Below are 21280 nucleotides of genomic sequence, written 5' to 3'. Positions count from 1 at the left end.
TTCTGGCAATGTTGTCTTTAGAGTAGATTTTTATCTGGCTTTTCTCCCAGTAGTGTGGTGAGGCCCATGGAATCTGGAATGATTCTTGGCACCAAATAATTAGTGTATTCAATTTACTGTCATTATTGTGCTACCTCCATATAGCTTTTCCTCTCTCAGTAGGTAGTACTCTTGCCTCTGAGGCAGAAGGTCATGGCTGACAGTTATATGCCCACTGCAGCAACTCGCCAAGCCTCTTTCAACAACATCTTCCAAACCCACAACCACCTAGAAGGACAGGGGCAGTGGACGCATGGTAACACCACCAGCTGCAGGTTCCCCTCCCAATCGCACACCACCCTGTCTTGGAAATATGTCGTCGTTCTTTCACTGTCGCTGGGATTCCCTTCCTATCAGCATTGTGGGTGTACCTACACCACATTGCCTGCGGTGGTTCAAGAAGGCGGCTCACCATCACCTTCTCAAGGGGCAATTAGGGATGGGCAATAAATGTTGGCCCAGCCAGTGTTACCCACGTCCCATGAATGAATAAAAAATCGAGTTTCCCAGTCACAGGTTGTCACTGTCACGTATTGTGCGGATAGTAATTCATTGACAATTGAAGCCCTTTTAGCAGTTGCTTATTAAAAATATCCTTTTTAAGAGAAAACACAGCATTGCACTGTGCGAAGCATAACACCATGTTAAATAGGAGCAGGAGTAGACCACCCAGCTCCTTGAGTCTGCTCTGCCTTTTAATAAGATTATGACTGATCTTTGACCTTAACTCCATTTACCCGCCCGATCTCCATATCCCTTTGATTCTCCTAGATTAAAATATCTGTGTATTACAACTTTGAGCATACTCAATGATGGAGCACCCACAGCCCTCTGGGATAGAGAAATTCCAAAGATTCACAACCCTCTGAGTGAAGAAATTTCTCATCTCCATCAGAAATGGCTGCCCTCTTATGCCTCCTATTTCTGGACCCTAGAGCTGAGGGGAACAGCCTTTTGACATTTACCCTGTGGAGCCCTCCCAGAATCATGTACTTCAATGAATTTTCTCTTCTAAACTTCAGGGCCCTTTCTACTCGATCTCTCCTCATAGGCCAATCCTGTCATCCAAGGGACCAGTCTCGTCAACCTCAGTTGCACCCCCTTGAAGACGAGGATGTCCTTTCTTAGATACCAAGGCCAAAACTGTAGACTGGCCTCCAGGTTTTGTCTGACAAAAAGCTGAGCATTTGCAGCAAGATTTCCTTACCTCTGTACTCCAATCCTCTTACAATGAAGGACAACATATCATTTCCCTTCCCAATAGCTTGCTGCACCTGCATGTTACTTTATGGACCCTCCCGCAAATCCCTCTGAGTAGCAACATTTAACGGTTTCTCACCATTTCTAAGTTACTCAGATTTTGTAAGAAACATTTAGTTGTTCACCTGAAGTACTCGGCCGGAGCGTGGTTCAATCACCCTCAGCTTCTTGTCCTTACAGGTGGTGGCAAACAGGCTTCCGTCCGTGTTAAAGGACATGCAGAGGATAACGTCTGAATGACAGTCTATCATCTTCACAGGCTCACCGGTGTCGAGGTTCCAGATCAAGATCTAGGAAAATGAAGCGGTTGCATTGAGATACACACAATCATCTTAAGTTTCAGTGCCTGAACTTGCTTTAGTTGGCATGTATGTCTGGCATCTTCCTTTCCTACTCACTGTGTTTATAGCTGAGATTCCCCATAGACTTTATCAGATGTGAATTACATTTTAGAATTAGATATTGGCTCTATCCTTTTACACAGGCCTCCCCGGGGTTTTGCTGTCCTTTTGAATTAGTGAGGGTTTCTCCCCTTTTTTCAATGTTTTGTTGTTGTTATGAGGGTTAGGCTCATCCAGTAAAGGGCTGTCAGTGTAAAAGAAAGGAAAGTTTTCTATTTCAGACGCTGTATCAAACAATCCCTCGCCGAGTCAACAATAGTTCGAAGCCGAGGCGAGTGGCCTCTGCCCTGCCTTGACAACAAGTCTCAGGACCAACATCAGGAGATCACCAGCCTACTCCATTTACCACACCAATCAGCGGTTTTGCTGAGTGTGGTTGCCAACTGCTACCACACTAGGGCATTCTGCCACTCAAAATAAAATGCCCGACACACGTTCTATAAGATGTCAGAGGAGATTTTCACTCCATCAGTCTGCTGGCTTCATACTCTGGCCGCAGGTTGAAAGGCCTAATTCCCCAGCCCCGGAGAGCAACATTTTACATTTCCCCATGACCAGTTTCAATTTTGTGGAACAATCAATCATTTGTACATGCATTTCTTCATCCAGCCAGTCATGTTGTTCTCTGAGGTGCCACAGAATGCTCCAGGATGGCCCATATTATTGCAGAGTGGTTGAAGTGTCTATGGACAGTTACTGCACGAGATGCAGATAAGGCAAAACTCCTGTTGCCCTGCACCAATGGTGTGGCTGTCATATTTGATTACATAACACAAAGACAATGCTTCATAAATAATCCATTGGCTGAAAAGCACTTGGTGACCTTGAAGATGTGATAAAGCTTTTAAGCAAGAAAGACTTGCATTTACATAGCGTCTTTCACAACCTCAAGATGTGCCAAAGCACGTTACAACCAATGGGGTACTTTTGAAGTGTAGTCACTGTTGTAATCCAGGAAACTTGGCAGCCAATTTGAGCACAGCAAGATCCCACAAACAGTAATGAAATAAATTGAAACATAATCAGGGTTTTGTGATATTTGTCGACGGATAAATATTGCCGAGGGCACTCAGAAGAATTTCTTTGCTCTTCTTTAAATTATGCCATGGAATCTTTTATCCACCCCCCCCGCCCTCCACCAACCAGAGGGCAAACATGGCTTCAGTTTAAATCTCATCTGAAAGACGGCTCTCACTACAGTGCAGCATTCCCCCGTACAATCTTTACTCAGATGTGTCCCAGAACGAAGTGAAGCAGAAGATGGAGAGGAAACTTGTGGAATCTTTTACCTTATAATCATAACCTGCACTAAATAAGATATTATTGGTTGTGGGGTGCCACTCAATAAGGCCCACTCGTCGACTGTGTCCATACAGTTCTAGAATGGATTCTGTCATATTCCGCTTCAGACCACCTTCCGGAATCTCCCATAATCTCACCTGGGAAGAAAAACAAAATAAATCATTTGAGACACAGTGGTTATAAGATTTTAATAAAATATAATGAATTCTCCCTTTTAAGACTGAGATGAGAATGTTACCAGGGCTTGAAAATTGCAGCGATGAGGAGAGATTGGATAGGCTGGGGTTTGTTTCGCTTCGAACAGAGGAGGCTAAGGGGTGACCTGATTGAGGTGTACAAAATTAGGAGGAGCCTAGCTAGGGTGGACAGAAAAGATTTGTGCCCCCTAGCTGAGGGGCCTATTACCAGGGAGCATAGGTTTAAGGTGATTGGCAGAAGGATTAGAGGGGACATGAGGAAAAACTTTGTCACCCAGAGGATGGTGGGCATCTGGAATTCACTGCCTAAGTTGGTGATTGAGGCTGAAACGCTCAACTCATTTAAAAGATGCCTGGATCTATATCTGAAGTGCTGTAACCTGCAAGGCTATGGACCAGGTGCTGGAAAGTGGGATGAAAATTGAGCAGCTAGCTTTTTTTCCCCTTTTTATGGCCGGCACAGACATGATGGGCTGAATGGCCTCTTTCTGCTCCGTAACGTTTCTATGGTACTATGAGGAGAAATGTTTTCTCTCAGGGTGTTGTTAGTATGCAGAATTCTCTTCCTCAGAGAGCAGTAGAGGCTGGCCCATTGAATTTATTCAAGGCCGGTTAGATTTTTGACAGACAAGGGATCAGTTACTGTGGGGGACAGACAGGAATGCGGAGTTGAGACCACAACCAGATCAGCCATGATCCTATTGAATGGCAGAGCAGGCTCGCATGGCCAAATGACCTACTCCTGCTCCTAAGTCCCATGTTCCTATGAGACCACTCAGTGAGTCACCAGGAACAAAACTCTGGCTTTCCTAAGTCCTGAAAGAGAAAAACTAATCAAACTGAGTCCATCCGAGAGACCAAGCAGAATTTGTACTGTCCCCAAATGAGAGTAACCCAAGACAAAGCTTCCATACTGGGGGACTCCTGAAGGGACTTCGGTAATAATTCAGGGACAATATAATCTTATAATGTTGTTAATCAGTTGTGACCCATTGGATTCCACACACCACAAATGGAGATGGGCCTTCCGCCCGATTGTAGCTCATCCCTCCTGAAAGCCATCTTCCTGTTACAGCAGCTGGCTGTTTTACTTCTAATGAGTCCAATATTCTGGCCTGAACAACCCCCCCCCCCTTTCCTTGCAAGAACCGTCCCAGCTGTTGACCATCTCTTCCGTAAAGAAACGTTTCTTGGCACCTGACCTAAAACTTGTCCTCTATCTTGTGCCCTCTTGCCCACCCCCATTTTTCAACCCCCTGAGACCTCTGCACTCCTCCAGTTTTTGCCTCTTGTGCACCTTGCTTCACCGTTGGTGGCTGAGCCTTCAGCTGCCAAGGTTCCAAGCTCCGGGTTTCCCTAACCTTAACCTTCCCATTCCTCTACCTACCTCTCCTCCTTAAAACCTGTTGCCATTAGCTGATAGTACAAGGGGTAAGGGGCACAGATGTAAGATTTTGGGCAAGAGGAGCCGGGGGGGGATGTGAGGAAGAACGTTTTCACACAGCGAGTGACAATGACCTGGAGCTCACTACCTGTGAGGGTAGTGGAAGTGGGGGCATTCAATGATTTCAAAAGGAAATTGGGTGACCACTTGTAACCTGCAGGGCTATAAGGATACAGCAGGGGGGTAGAACTGACTGGATTGCTCTGTAGAGAGCCAGCATGGACTGAATGGTTCAAATGGCCTCCTTCTGTGCTGTAATAATTCTATGGCCTTAAAGTTTTGATCACCTGTCCTAACATCTCCTTGTTTGATCTTTGCCCTTATGAAGCATCTTGGGACGATCCACTATGTTAAAGGTGCTATATAAATGCAAGTTGTTGTTGTTGGGATAGGTGAAGTTTATTGGAACAGAAGAGAGACGGAGAATGTTTCCGTCTCTGAATCAAACGTAAAAGCAGTAAACAGTAAACAAAATGCAAGTGTTGGCAATGCTGCTCTTTCTGCTGTTGTTGTAAACTCCAGCTGATTCCTATTCAGAACAGGTTCCATGAAAAAAACTGACTTGTCACGGGGAATGACCCTGTTAGGAGGTCACCTCCTCACTCTGACTGACTGATGCCAGACCTTAAACAGAGGGTAAACTGCTTCCAAGTCACATGCTTTATAAATAGGTCCCTGCAAAGTAACTTGGAATATGCTCTGCTTCTGTTTGTAGGGGCAGGATGCAAATAAATCAACGTAGCAGGACAGCAGAAAAATAAAGAGGGGACTGAAACAGCCTAACCACAGTGTTAGAAGGCTGGTAATATGGCATGACCGCAGACTGACGTCTCACCTGAGAGATATGCTGCACAGAACACATTATATTAGTGAAACGTCAATGTGATTTTCGAGAAAGTGGCTGCTGGGCCGATAATTTCGCCAACTTATGTTTCCCTGTTCGTATATGTGGTTCCTCTCAGTAACATTTGAATGCATTCACTGGCGGTGTTAGAGAGAATAGTGAGCCATTCTGAGCCTTGACATCGAGCAAAAGGGGCATCCGACTGACTACCTTGGGAAAACAAGGTGATGGCGATGAACTCTCCTCTCCCTAAAACCAGGGGTGGTATTGTCCCAGATTTGCGCTAGGTGTGGTAGCGGGCGGTTAAAACGACATCACTGGGAAACATGCCGTTTCCATGGCGGGCGGGCTCTCATTCGCCCGCCACGCCATCACCTCATCACACTGGGCGCCATATTTAAAGTCGAGCCGCGCGCACACCTCTCAGTGCCTCGTGCCTCCAGCCCACGACTGCTACAAAGAAGACAATGGGGCAGGATTTTTAGTTCAGCGGACGCCCGCAGTCGGCGTTCCCGAGAGTGGCCGGGAAACAGACCGCCAACCGCAATTTCACGCTGGCTGGTCAGTTAACGGCCGGACGGTGTGAAACCCACATTGATAAGCTCAGTGCTGGGCAAGCGCTGAGGTCAGTGTGGGGGGGGGGAGTGCGGAACGAAAGCTCCCTGAAGGCGGAGAGCTGTCACAGGGAGCTGAAGAACTCAAAAACAATAAATAAAGATTTTAAACAATGTCCTGGCATCAGAATCAGTCACCTGAACATACGGATGATGAAAATTCTGTCCAAACGTGTTTATGTTTTTTAAAATTAATATTGGAAACCTCATCCATCTCTTAGATGACGTTTCCTCAGAAAAGGTAAAGGCTGCCTGGCCGATTTGCCCGCTCGCCAAACGTAACATTGGACGGGCAACAAAAACGCTCTGTTAATTACAATGTTAATGGCCTTAATGGGCCTCTTAGTTGTGGCCAGGCGCACTGCCGACTCTCACCTGCGCCCGAAATATCGCGCGAGTGCACGATGACATCGGGACGCTGGCCCAATGTTGTCACGCGCTTTTTCACGCTCAAGCAGGTCAGGCGCGCGCCCGCAAAACGGGTGAAAAATTCTGCCCATGGCCCCAAAAGGCAAAATGACTGCAGCCCCCAGGTTCAATGATGCATCCCTCGAGCGCCTTTTGGACACAGCGGAGTCTCGCCGTGATGTCCTCTAGCCCCCGCTCTGGCTGCAGGATGGGCAGCAATCTCGCTATTCTCGGGCTTGGGAGGCAGTGGCAGTGCTGGTCAGTGCCAATGTCTACAAAAGAGGACAGCCACCCAGTGCCACTACAGGATGAATGGTCTCACCCCTTCCGCCAGGGTAACTCACTCTTCTCATCCCTCTCAACTCTCACACTCACAAACCCATCACACATCCACAGGGATCTCACACCTCAAGGGACAACACCACTAACTCTCACACACACCCTCACATCTCCATCAGGCTCATATCCTCTCGAGCTTGTGTCCTCATCCCATCCATGGCTCCGCTCACCAAACAAGCATTGCACCCAGTGCCATGTGTCCTGCTCACACTCTCTCCATCTGTTTTCCAGCAGGAGAAGCCGGCTCACAGCAGCAAGAAGAGGTCTGAGATCGGGGGTGTAGTGGCCTACATTAGGCCCCTCACTCACTTGGAGAGTGTGCCATTGCACTGACTGGTGAGGACATGGACCATGCCTGTGGTGATGATGAGGTCAGCGGTGAACACCCACGTGAGGATCCTGCACCACATCATCCCTCCCTCGACGCAGCTGAGTGCTCTCTCTCCTGCTTTTGACTCTGCTGCCATGCACTAATTATCTCTACTCTGGTTCACAGGGAGCTCTGCCAAGTGACCAACACCCTCAGCCAGCCAATCCCTCAGCTCCATCCAGGTCCTCACCTCCAGCCAAGAGGACACCTCCTCCATTGAAGAGCTGGAAATAAGCAGCCTGGAAGACCCGTCACAGCGCTTACCCACACCCTCCACCAGCGCAGAGACACACACCTCAGTGGGACCTAGATCTAGGGCAGGCTCCGGTTCACAATCTGATGGTCACCACACGGACACATGTCCAAAGCAGCAGGAGGCAGGTTTGTGTGAGCTCTCCGGGACTCAGAGAACTGGTGGGGATCAGGCATCTGTGAGGCCCGATCAGATGACAAGCCTCTGGATTTGGCCTTCCAACTCATCCTGGAGAGTCAGTGGAAGGCCTGGGAACATCAGGCAGAGCTGTTAGAAGCCTTCAGCAGAGTGGCACATGTGTCAGAGAAATGCATCCACCTGCTCTCTGATGAAGCGGTGCCCACATGTGCGTGCATGGAGGTCTCCATAGGTAGGGTGGCAGATGCCATGGAGACCCTGGTCGAGCAGAAGGCGGAGATGTGCCCAGACCTGCCCTCCATCATGGGAGCCATGGGTGAGTTCCTGCAGTGGCAACATGAGAGGGAAACCTTGATGTCCCTCTAGATGCTCCTTCCCCTCAAGGAGTCAGGCCGGGGTCCAAGGTGCCCGAGGGGAGGAGGAGTGGCAGCTGAATGCCCCGAGGCATCCACTCAGGAATCTCAGAGGCTGACCTCTCCCTCCGATTCCACTTTGCCTGTGACCCCCTCAACCTCGGCCTGTCACCGCTGAGGGAGAGCTGGCCAATGAGTGATACTGGAGGGAGCCATGTGTGTGTGGCAGGGACTTTGGGAGCCCAGTGCAAGCACCTCCCACACACACGAATCCTTCATCCATCATGCTCATCTCAATGTCCCGAGCAGTTTCAGTGCTGCCGGCTGGGGTTTGCTTTCAGTTGTCCATCTGAGCCGACCTGCATCTCCACCCACCCACTGATCGCACTCCCATGCAGCACCTGATCTTGCCCACCACGACTGTCCTTTCACTTTCAATTTGGACAACATGGTCTGGATTGGCTTTTTCATCAGCTCCCCCCTCTTTTCCCCTCCCCCAATAACCCATTTCCTTTCCCCATCACTGTTGAGCACCCACGACATCACCTTCCACCTCCCCTCCCGTGACCTACCAGACACAACCCTTTCCCTTTGGGGATGTCCAGGTGAACATGTACATTCCCTTCCTTCCTGAAAATCTCACCCCCATCCACATTCACCTCCTGACCCCCTCCTTCCCACCCCCAGGGCCCATGTCTGCCTACAAGTCCCCACCAACCACCCTTGCCATCCGTACTATCTCTACCACCAAACCCTCACCCTCCCACCTTCCCGCCTCACTCAAACCCTCAGTCATTCTCACCATTCCCTCATACTACACCCACCCTCAGCTTGCTCCCCAGGAGGCAGTCATGGACCCATCAGACCCCTCTCTTGCACGTTCACCTGGACATCCCACCACCCCTCTTCCCCCCTCCGGGAACCCCCCCTCCGGACCCCTTCCCCCACTGGAACCCCTTTCCCCCTCTGGACCCCTTCTGCCCCCCCTGATGCCCTGCCCTCTCTGCACTCCTTCCCCACTTCGAACTCCTTCCCTTACACCTCCCACCCCTCCTTACACCTACCTCCCCAGTTGCCCTCTTCTCCCGTTACCCCCTCCTCCTCTGTATTTCCTACCCCCTCCCAATCTCACACCCCTGACACTTTCATTCCCTCCCTCCTAACCTCACCCCCGACACCTTAATTCCCCCACTCCCAACCTACCTCCCCCCGACAATTTTTTCTCTCCCAGTCGATCCTAGACCTCCTTCTCCCACCCACTCAACCATCATCCATTGTGAGCATCAACGGTGACCTGCCAACTTCCGTGAGCTGCTTCGCAGCAGAGCCACTTCCATGAGAATCCACCCAGTATGTCATGGGTGTTCCTCCAGTGTGCCGCTGCTGTCGGGCTCCAGCATCTTCTGCTCCTTGGATGTCCGCGATGTAAGCAAGGCCCTGGCGGTTCTGCACATCACAGTTGTCAAGACGTGTTCTACATCGGCGTGTGTTCCCGCCGATGTGGGCAGACGATCCAGACCAGGTGGGAGCAAGTGGTATTGTATTGGGCTGATACATTATACATCACATTATGTCGTCACATTATAGGAAGGATGTGATTGCACTGGAGGGCATGAAGAGGAGATTCACCAGGATGTTGCCTGGTATGAAACATTTAAGTTATGAAGAGAGGTTGGATAGACTTGGGTTGTTTTCGTTGGAGCAGAGAAGACTGAGGGGCGACCTGATCGAGGTGTACAAGATTATGAGGGGCATGGACAGGGTGGATAGGGAGCAGCTGTTCCCCTTAGTTGAAGGGTCTGTCATGAGGGGACAAAAGTTCAAAGTGAGGGGCAGGAGGTTTAGGGGGATGTGAGGAAAAATATTTTTACGCAGAGGGTGGCGACGATCTGGAATTCACTGCCTGGGAGGGTGGTGGAGAGCGGGTTGCCTCACATCCTTTAAAAAGTACCTGGATGAGCACTTGGCACGTCATAACATTCAAGGCCATGAGCCAAGTGCTGATAAATGGGATTAGGTAGGTAGGTCAGGTGTTTCTCACGTGTCGGTGCAGACTCGATGGGCCGAAGGGCCTCTTCTGCACGGTGTGATTCTGTGATTATAATGAGGTTCCCAATGTCCGATGGCTGGAAATGCGGCCCTCCATCGATGGACTGAGCGGACGATCACAAACTGGTTTCGTGACACTGTGAAGCCGATTTTTGGCCTTCTTGCCATATTGTCCACTGACGCCACCAAGCACAGCCGGCACCAACGGGCACAGAAAACCGTGGCTCGGGATTCTGCAGAGAACGGGACAGCAGGTTCGATAAAGCTGCTGAGAGGCCTGTCAGTGTATTGCTGGTTGGAAACACTGTCAAACCACGAGCCAATTTCCACAAATGCGCACTTGGCAGCCGGAGAGCAGTCAAGGCCAGAAACTCCTTCCAACCCCTGAACATAAAGAGACTGAAATAAAATGTGGCACCCCTTGCTGCCCCAAGTTCAATTTAACCAACACAGCACTGTCTGAGGAAGCAAAGTCTAAATACGTTGGTTCGAAGGCTCTATGAGCACCCTGAATGTTTTATAATCTCAGATGTTGCAAGTTCTGGCACCATATTTCTTTTTGGCCTAACTAACACTTTGGATCAAACCTATTACTGGAAAAGTTTACCCTCAGCATTTAATGAAAGTGGGAACAGTGAGGTGGAGCTTGTTGTGAACTCTTTCAAATACAGGGTTTTGTTAGAAAAAAAAACTTACCAATTCACGACCTTTTCTTTGGAGCAGGAATCATGCCTCAAAGATCGGTTAGCTAGGCCGGGCCCACCATATAAAAAAAGACCAGGAGGATTTAAAGGGGCCTTGCAGCTGTTGGCATTCAGCACCAGTGCGGCCGTTGCTATCTCTGAGCTCGCACCCCTGAAACCTCAGTTCACGACCCCACTGGGGGCTCTGACCCACAGATTGAGAAACCCTGCGATAGGCCTCGGTGCCTGCACCTGGGAAGCGGGATTTAAAAAAAAAACAAATGAGGCAGACGTTTCTCTTCACCGTTTTAGTGTCCAGTGTCTGCTGCTGAAAAGTAGACTGGATGGAGCTAGGCTGTAACCACCCCCTCCCCCATTCAAACTATCTTAGTGATCACCAGGGCAAGGGGGCCCTCCATTTAGCAGTCGGCGTCTGTGGGAGGAAAAGGGAAGGTTTGCTTAAAAATGCCAGAAATGCAGGTTAGTGAGCTTGCGGAATGTGTTGTGGGTTCTGACTCTGTTGGAAACTACCTGCAGGACTATGGATTTAGTGCAGGGATATGGGATTAGGCTGGGAGGCTCTTCATTGACCAGCACAGACGTGATGGGCTGAATGGTCTCATCTTGCCTTTTAAAGTTACTATGACAACTAATTCCAGACTTTTATCAAATTTAGATTTCACCATCTGCCTTGGTGGGATTCAAACCTGGGTCCCCAGAGCATTACCCTGGGTTACTGGTCCAGTGACAATATCACTATGCCACTGGAGAAGCGGCAGGGCTGGGGGGGGAGGGGGGGAGGGGGGGAGGGGGGAGGAGCGGCAGGGGGGCGGGGGGTGGCAGGGGGTTGGTGGGGTAGGGGGGGTGGACAGTGCGAGTATTTAGTCACAATCTTTTAGTTATCTTGGTACAGACAAGCCCGACAGATCAACTGGTCTTTTCCTGTCTGTGAACCTTGTATGTTTGTATGTAAATACTTCATGTAAATGGCCCAGATACAGACAGGAGATACTAATTCCTTCCTCCCTTCCCCAACTCCTGTGGCTGTTGGAAGTGATGATGCCAAGCGCTCACAAGAGCAACTTGTTTTAAAGAGTGGGGGGGGGGGAGCAGATGTCACCTGTTACTCATGCCTAGGATTTCCAAAAACACATTTTTTTACGTTGGGGTTCTCAGTACTGGCTGGAAGGTGGTCAGCGGTGAAATGAGGCGGGCGGTGTGCAGTGAAGCTGAATCACTTCACGGGAAGACGTCATTACTTCAGGGAGTTTTACTGATCTTGTCATTTCAGCTGTGTACTTTAATTAAACTGTCTCGCGTTAGGCTGACTAAGAAACTCCCACAACCTGCGATTGCAGACTTTTCAATACCCTTCCGGAGGAGAAAGCCACATTTATTTAACGCATTCACTGGAGTTTTGTGCTGAAAAACATTCCTTTATATTTTTCCAGTAATGACTGCCCTCGAGAGTAACCTTTCCTCATTAACCCCTCTCCTTCTCCTCCCCCTCATGCACTCAGGGTATATTCTCACAGCTGCTCGAGTGCTTTGTGGAACTGGTCATTCTTGTGTGACCCTAGACAGTGCAGACTATTTAGCTTTCGACAATGTCTCAATGAAGCCCAAATATCCACAAAGACAGGGTTTCTCAATCTGTGGGTCAGAACCCCCAGTGGCGTCGTGAACTGAGGTTTCAGGGGTGCGAGCTCAGAGATAGCAACGGCCGCACTGGTGCTGAATGCCAACAGCTGCAAGACCCCTTTAAATCCTCCTGGTCTTTTTTTATATGGTGGGCCCGGCCTAGCTGACCGATCTTTGAGGCATGATTCCTGCTCCAAAGAAAAGGTCGTGAATTGGTAAGTTTTTTTTTCTAACAAAACCCTGCATTTGAAAGAGTTCACAACAAGCTCCACTTCACTGTTCCCACTTTCATTAAATGCTGAGGGTAAACTTTTCCAGTGATAGGTTTGATCCAAAGTGTTAGGCGGAAAAGAAATATGGTGCCAGAACTTGCAACTATGTCAATGAGGTACAGAGGACAGAGCTCCTCTATTGCAACAGTGAGTATACATCAAAAAGTACCTAACTGGCTGTGAAGCAAGTTGGGACTTCCTGCGGGTGTGAAAAGCGCTATATCAATGAAAGTTTTTCTTTCCTGCTATTGCCACAGTTTGGAGCAGGGCTTGAACTGGGAAATTCTGGTCTTCAAGGCTGAGTGTTCCACCAGTTCCTACTGAGCTACTGAATGCACCTCAAATACATCTTGGCAGAGTGCGTCACTAGGGTACGCGTGTGTGAAAGCTCTTGGATTTTCCATTAGACCCTGGGCAGGCCACCCCATGGGGACAAAAAGGAAACCCATTACTCAATGAAGGAATGAAAAACTTGCATTTATGTGAGTCGGAAGGTTATGGGTTCAAGCCCCACCCCGGAGATTGAGCACAACATCCCAGGCTGACATTCCAGCACCATACTGCGGGAATGCTGCACTGTTGGAGGTGCCGTCTTTCAGGCGAGACTTTTAAACAGAAGCCACTTGCGCCCTCTCAGGCGGATGCAAATGATCATTTGGCACTATTTCGAGGAAGAGCAAGGGAGTTATCCCAGTGCCCTGGCCAATAATTATTCCTGCAACAGCACCTGAAGGGGATTATCTAGCTGCCACCACATTGCTGTTTGTGGGAGCTTGTTGTGAGCTTGGCTGTCGCATTCCCTACATAGCATCTACACTTCAAAAGCACGTAACAAGGGTGGGAATTTTAAAATTGAGGTATGGCTCAATGTATACAATGTAGGTCAGCAAGCACAGAGGTGATGGGTGAATGGCAAATAGGACTTGGTGCGAGTTAGGATCCATGTCATCTTGTTTTAGATGAGTTCAATGTTTCAAAGGGTAGGATGTGGGAGACCAGCCAGGAGTGAGTTAGAACCATCAACAAGAAAACAACTGCAATTTCCTTTTGGACAAAGATTCACCCATTTCACAAATTAATGCAGCCTCCCCTCCCCCACAGGAGCTGTGCTTAGGGCAAACATTGAGATATGACAGAAGGGGATGAGGGAGCCTAGCATGAATCTTTTATTGTGAGAGACTGAAAGGAAGATGATTAGGAACTCTTTGTCTAATGCACCGAGACTTGAAAACTAGGTCATCGGGTAATTAATAATGAGACTCCATTTTAAGCCAAATAGGGATCAGCCAATTGAAAAAATTCAGGAAATTAAGAGCCGGCATGATCTGTTTTCCAATAATTGTAGCTAAAATCCCAGGAGATCTGTGAGCAAGTGATAAATACCAAAAGGAAAATGGGGCAAAAAATGTTCAGTTCCCTTGTTGAGGAAGATTGCAAGCAGCAAATATGAACCACCAGTTGAAAATTCACTTTCAGATTCATTTTTCAGCTTTTAATAACAACAGGATTATCATTCGGACTTAAAAACGCTGAAAACATTGCAAAATCAACAGCTGACTATCTAATTGTTCAGCGCCTCTTCATTCTTTAACAATAGCTGGTTGTTGCTGACAGTTTGCAGCAGAACAATAATGAGCTTCACCGCACTCAGATACAGGCAGACAGAGAGAACAAGAGCAATGTGAGGATGACCTGATTCTGTGATATTGGTTGAGGGATTACTGGGGAGAACTCCCCTGCTTTTCTTCAAAATAGTGTAGTGGGATCTCTTCAGTCCACCTGAGAGTGCAGACAGATTTAACATCTCATCCAAATATAGTAGAGCATTCCCTCATTACAGTCCCTCCCAAAGTGCAGCAATCCCTCAGTACCGCTCCTTGGACAGCATGACGCTTCTTAGGCACTGCTCCAACAGTGCGGCATCCTCGAACAGTGCAGCACTCCCTCAGTATGGACCCTCTGACAGTGTAGCGCTCCCTCAGTACTGACCCCTTACAGTATAATACTCCCTCGGTATGCACCCTCCAACAGTGCAGCGCTCCTCAGTGCGGACCCTTTAACGGTACAGTACTGACCCTCCGATAGTGCATCACTCCCTCAGTACTGGTCCTCTTAATAGAAAAAATCCTCAGAAGCTGCTCCCACTCTTTCGATATTACTATGGTGAAAATGTGCAGAACCTGCTTTCTGATGCATTTGTGGAGGAGTGGGAGCAACTCAGAGGGAGTTCCCAGCCTGTAGAATTCAGATGGAGAAGGTGTAATTACACTTCTGTTTAAATTTAGTTCCTGTGCACTGAATTATTAATGTGGAAAAGCTTCTTTTAGGAACTGCAATATTTATAATGACATTACTCACTGAAGTGTCTTCTGAACAGGAAGCTAAGATGTTGTCCACGAATGGGTTCCATTTAATGTCCAGTACGTTTCCCTGGTGACCACAGACTTTTGGGTAAAGAGGGTCAATTCGGCCAGTCTAAGGGAGAAAAAGAAAGGGTGGTTATTCCGGAAATGATTCTATGAAAGATTTTGCATTTATGTAACGCCTTTCATATCCTCAGGGTATCGCAGAACCCTTTGCAGCCAATCGAGTACTCTTGAACTGTAGTCACTGTTGTAATGTAGGCAAAACAGCAGCCAATTTGTGCACAGCAAACTCCCATAAGAGGCAATGTATTAATGACCATATTTTAGTGATGCTGATTGAGAGATAAATATCAGCCAGGATAACAGGGAGAACTCCTCCTTCTTCTTTGAAATAGTGTCTGGGATCTTTTACAAACACTCGAAAGGACAGATGGGGCCCTCAGTTTAAGGTTGCATCCAAAACAGCCCCTACAACGGCGCAGCACTCCCTCAGGTCTGCACATAAGTGTCAGCCTAGATTACGCGTTCAAGCTCCTGGTGTAGGTCTTGAACACACAACCTTCTGACTCAGACCCTGGAATGCTACCCACTGAGACACAGCTGAAACCTAAGAGTAGATTTTGGTTTCTAAAGCAGGCAGCAGGTGTAATTTCCCTGTAAAATCTATTCAGAAAAAGGCTGGAGTTAAATTGGCTTCAGTCATGTTGGCTGCTCCACTGACTCCGAGGATAACCCCGCTCCCGTCCCCAGGGATAACCCTCCCCTCCCCGCGGATAACCACCTCTCCCCTCCCTGGGGATAAACATCTCCCCCCACTAGCAATAGCACCCCCCACCCTACATTTTTTCAAGATAGTCACATGGGTCCTTTTATGTCTGCTTACGAGGAGGTGATGGTGTAGTGGTATTGTTGCTAGGCTAATAACCCTGAGACCCAGGGTAAAGCTCTGAGGACTTGGGTTTGAATCCTGCTACAGCAGATGGTGGAATTTTGAATTCAACTTAATTTGAATAAAAACCTGGAATTAAAAATCTAATGATCTAAAAAGTCAATTGTTGTAAAAACCCATCTGGTTCACTAACGTCCCTTGGGTCATCCACACCTGGTCTGGCCTATGTGTGACTCCAGACCCACAGCAATGTGGTGGACTCTGAAATGACCTAGAAAGCCACTCAATTGTAACAAACTACTACAAAGTCACAAAAAAAGGGAACAAAACTGGACGGACCTCCCGGCATTGACCTAGACCTTCACTGTCGCTAAGTCAAAATATTGGAACTCCCTTCCTAACAGCACTGTTCATGTACCTACACAACATGGACTGCACCACCATCTTCTCAGGGGCAACTAGGGATGGGCAATAAATGCTGACCCAGCCAGCGAAGACCACAATCCATGAATGAGTTAAAAAAAAATCTTGAGAGGGCAGACGTTTAATGTTTCATCTGAAAGTTGGGCACAAGAAAGGAAGACCAAAATTTGTCAAAAAATAGTTAATTATACAAATCCTGTGCCTCTGAAAGTAACTTTTTAAAAGGAATGCAGCAGGGAAAGGAATGTTCAGTGTGTTTATAGAGACGAAAGCTGGGGATTTGCAATGAAACGTGTTGTTGCAGACTCTGATGCCAGGTGGAGCCAAAGAGCTAGAGTTAGTCAGGGTGTAGCTGGGAGTCAGTGCAGCATAAACAAGGCAAAACTCTCAAATTAGGTGGGGAGTAACACAGTTGGAAGTGGATTGGCCCCACCCAATCGATCTCAACGCAAGCAGAGTGCATAACCGGCAGCTGATTCGTTACAGCCAGCTTTATCTTCAAGGCTTCGCCCTGTAATCCAATCCTTTCTTCACTCCCAATAATGTCCTTCCTCAGCAACCCTCTCCAACCCCAGGGCTGGTATCACAACCTGCTGCATATAGCACGTCAGAAACAATGAAATGCCCCACTTGTGTATTCTGGCTAGAGCAGGCAGCCTGCCACTGGCATATTTTATGACTGTGACACAGACGGATGACAGACACAACTTGGGGAGGGAGGGATTGGGTAGGTAAATTGGGGGGGTGGGGGGGTGGGCAGGGAGGTGGGGGTGAGAGTGGAGAATAGAGACTGGGCATGAGGGGGGGAGGGAGGGGGATAGCAATGAGGCTTAAGGGGGCAACAGGGATAGGTCACGACCCTGCAGAGAGGGTGAGGGAGAGGGAGGGACAGGGCATGGGTTTTGGGGGGGTAGGGTCAGGTGCTGGGAAGGGGCAGGGGATTTGACCATGATTCCAGTTCTGAACTTAACGTTGGCACCATTGAAAACTATAAACATAAAAATAAATGGGATCCTCGCTCCTCAGGCCAGGAGCTGCTTCATTTTTTGATTTCAGGGACAAGTGCAGATTTTTGCGAAGGGATTTTTTTTCTTCCGCCAAGGGTGAGACAACTTGGTGCATGAGGGGAGAACATTTCTCCTGAATTACTATTTTCTCCATCCTGCACTCTGGGGTCAGATTCAGGGGTCAGACATGGGTTAAAGCTCTCACCTCAATGCCCCAGCAACGTGCATGAATGAAAACCTCATGAGAGGTCCTGTGTGGTAATCTGAGGTGCAGTACACCTTTAAGAGAATGGAAACAGATTGACCATGTGATTGTATTACCCAATTTGTTATGTAGCGTGGGCTACAATGTTAATCAGTAGTTTTAGAATGGGTTAAAAGCAAAATACTGCGGAAGCTGGAAATCTGAAACAAAAACAGAAAATGCTGGAAAAACTCAACAGGTCTGGCAGCATCTGTGGAGAGAGAAACAAGGTTAATGTTTCAAGTCCGTATGACTGCAAGGTTCCAGGACAGTATGGAAATCAGTCTGTTAATCTACCCCTATTGGAAAAGCAGGCAGAGGACTGAGTCTACTCGGAAGAAACCAGTTAAGAGAGATTAATCTTGAAAGACTACTGAGATCTCAATCGGAAGCAGGAATTATTACTTTTTGGAGAAAGGATTGTGTAAAGTATCAACCTCGTAGAGGTGATGTTTCAGGACAGAATTCGAGTTGAAGTCAGTAACCTCCAAAAAGAAAAAGGAAACCTGCTGAAGGGCTTTCACATATTGCAAGATTCCCTCAGATCCCAGTCTGCACCACTAAAAAGGTGTTTGAGGAAGAACAGAAAGAATTCAGCATATCTCTGGCCAAGATAAAGAATCAATTAGCCGAGAAAACACAACAATGCTTAATTCTCCAGGAAACAACCAACAAACATAAAAAAGAAATGGAAGAGCTGAAGAAACAGTTACGTGGAAGCCAAGAAGTTTTAAAAATAGAGACCCCTGAGTTTCCAAAGGAGCTGACAGATGAGGAAATGATGGAAGATTTAACCACTGAGTTCACTCAAGTTGAGCTAATACCTGAGCCTAGTCTGGCCAATAGGGAAAGTGAAAAGAAGGCCGAGGTTAAACTCAGCGCTGCCAAGAAGAAAACCCATCAAAAGAAGACACGTTGGAAGAAAAAGCAGAATTACTAACAAGGCCCCGAAATTTTTCCTTTACACAACAGGAAGCTGATCATACCGTGTTGAATTTAACCCTGCCCAGCATCCTGATTTTGAGAACCTTCCTGACAGTTGACTTTCATATTGTTGAACTTGGAGGGGAGGGGCAATAGGAGAGCATGCAATGGGACCCGAAAGAGAGTGAAAGCATTCCCGTTGGAGTCTACACCACATGTGAAAGCAACTCTCTGTGCTTTGGAAGTACCAATAGGATCCGCTGAGCCCGAGCCGAAGAGACAAACTTACTGGAGAGCCTAGTGGGCAGATAACTCCTGAGAGGGAGGCCTCGGATAAACCATCTGAAGTCATAGGACTATGATGTTTGACATGTTTGAAGAAGCCTCCAGAGAGACTGAATTTGTAAATAATTTATTTATGTAAATAGTTGATATATTGTAAAGATTGTAACTTGTACCTTCAAGTAAAGGGGGAGGGATGTGGTAATCTGAGATGCCATACACCTTTAAGAGAATGTAAGCAGATTGACCACATGACTGTGGTCATTAATCAGTAGTTTTAGAATGGGTTTTGGTTTGAGAAGCACACACATGTTAGTGCTCCGTCACTTATGTGAATAAGCAGCATGTGTTTCATTTTACAGTGTTCTCTTTGTCTACATCATCTTGATTACTACTCACTTATCAGTCGATAGGCGTGCAACAGTGTTCGCTGAACAAGCGACCTGATAGAAGGAACATAACATCCTGCCACTGCTCGATGAGCGACACTTTGTTCCAGATCCCACCCTGAGCTAAGTTGTCTATAAGAACACTCTCCTCATACATTCTGTTTTAAAAAGTATTGCCGCAAGACACTTAACACTCTGCTAAACCTAAACAGGGAGCCCTCTAATGTTCAACTACAAGAACAACAGCCTGTATTTTTAACGTGCGTTTAACAGAATAAAATGCCCCAAGATGCTTCACAGAAGCATTATTGTTGAATCCTTGGTCACTGGTTTAGTTGGACCAATGGATCTGGGTTGTGTGCTTGTTTTGGGATGACCGGGTTGGTACTATAGATATAGCAGATCAGCAGACAGTTCTTATGTAGAACACATTCCATTTATATACAAAGGAACTCAGCAGCTACACTTGTGTACTTTCAACTAAAACCAAGTCTCTGCATTACGGACTCTTACCCTAGACTACTAACTACAGACTATTAAGGTAGCCTGTGCTACTCTGTCATTGGATAATAAGATCAGATTACCAGTTGGGGAAGTGGTGGTGTCACTGGACTGGTATTCTAAAGACCTCAGTTAATGACGTGGGTTCAAATCCCACCATGGCAGATAGCAGAATTTGTAATTCAATAAATATCTGGAATTAAAAGTCTAATAATGACCATGAAACCCATCTGGTTCACTTTAGGGGCATCCTTACCTGGCTGAGTTAGGTCTTAGAAATGCCCTCTGGACAAGAGGGCAACACCCACAAAAAATAATTCCTCCCCCTTTACTCAAACGCATATTAAAACTTTTCTCAAATTATTTACCCAGATCAGTAGTTTACAAATTCAGTCTTTCTTTGTGTAGAACGTCTCAGTTCAACAGCTTCAGGTATTTTGTGAGGAACTTGCTTTTTCTGGTGTTGTCCGAACATCAGGTTCTTTGGTGGGCACCTGAAAATCCGTTTCCTCAATTCTTGCAGGTACAGCCGATCCTTCAGACACATCTGTCCTCAGTTGCTTTCTTTCAACAGGAGATGTTGACAGAGTCGTGAACATTGGAAGAATCATTTCCTGATATTTTATTTTTCTCCTCCTTATATGACCTATATGTCTCCGTACGATTCAGTTTTCTACTTTCATGTGATAAGAAGGAGGTCCAGTCACTGCACTTATTTCACCTGATAACCAGTTAGGTCTTTCTCCACAATTTTTCACATACACCTCCTCTCCTACGGTAAACTTTCTGTCACAACTATGCCAGTCATGAACAATTTTCTGACTTCCCTGACTCCTTTCCACCTACCTCCCTACACTAAATTTGGCGTTACTATGCTCAATCTCACTCTGAGACAGCGATTTATCAACAATTCCGCAGGTGTGACACCTGTTGTCATGTGAGGGGTAGTTCTATTATGGAAAAGAAAACTTGCTAACTTGGTCGCTATGGAGTCTCCAGTTAATTTCTTCATACCATTTTTGAATGTTTGAATTGCTCGCTTGGCCAGTCCATTCGAAGAAGGGTGGTGTGGTGAAATTTTTACATGAGTAATACCATTGAGGCTGATAAACCAATGAAATTCAGCGCTCGTAAATGCCGGGCTGTTGTCTGATACAACCTCTTCTGGTATTCCGTTGATAGCGAAACTTTGACATAGCTTGTCAGTTGTAGCAAAAGATATTGGTGACTTCACCTCATATATATGCACTCATTTTGAGTGAGCATCAACAATAAGGAGAAATATTGTTATCATAAAAGGTCCCACATAGTCAATATGCAATTGCAAGCGTGGCTTTCCTGGCCACTCCCATGGGTGTAACGGAGCTGTTGGAAGTAACTTGTGCACTTGCTGACACTGCATAAAACTTTTCACTAAGCTCTCTATTTCTCCATCGATTCCAGGCCACCATAGATAGCTGCATGTTATGGTCTTCATTTGGGAAATACCTGGATTGGTGCTATGTGGTTCAGTCAACAATGGCTCTCGTCCTTTTGGAGGAACAATCACTCGAGCTCCCTACAATAAGATAATCCTGGCTGGTTATCTCATATCTTCTGTGAAAATACGGTTTCATTTCATCAGATTCCTGTTCTTGTGACCAACCTA

The 21280-nt window shown here is 47.1% G+C and overlaps 1 protein-coding gene across 3 annotated transcripts in view; it reads right to left on the bottom strand.

The window, feature by feature from the left end:
* The window catches only part of coro2ba (coronin, actin binding protein, 2Ba), a 203320-nt gene that overhangs the window by 27821 nt on the left and 154219 nt on the right, over positions 1-21280 (bottom strand). For 2 of the 3 annotated variants that reach the window (XM_041175107.1, XM_041175109.1), the window contains 3 exons: positions 14966-15082; positions 2990-3139; positions 1425-1589 (listed from right to left, as the gene is read on the bottom strand). In XM_041175107.1, coding sequence (XP_041031041.1) covers positions 1425-1589; positions 2990-3139; positions 14966-15082 — 432 coding nt within the window. Of the gene's footprint in view, positions 1-1424; positions 1590-2989; positions 3140-14965; positions 15083-18749; positions 18854-21280 lie in introns of those variants that run through there. The other variant, XM_041175110.1, reaches the window with a different exon arrangement.

Source organism: Carcharodon carcharias, chromosome 26 (assembly GCF_017639515.1).
Source record: "Carcharodon carcharias isolate sCarCar2 chromosome 26, sCarCar2.pri, whole genome shotgun sequence".
Lineage (NCBI taxonomy): Eukaryota > Metazoa > Chordata > Chondrichthyes > Lamniformes > Lamnidae > Carcharodon > Carcharodon carcharias.
The sequence above is the reverse complement of the archived record's forward strand: the minus strand, read 5'-3'. Positions and strand labels throughout refer to the sequence as shown.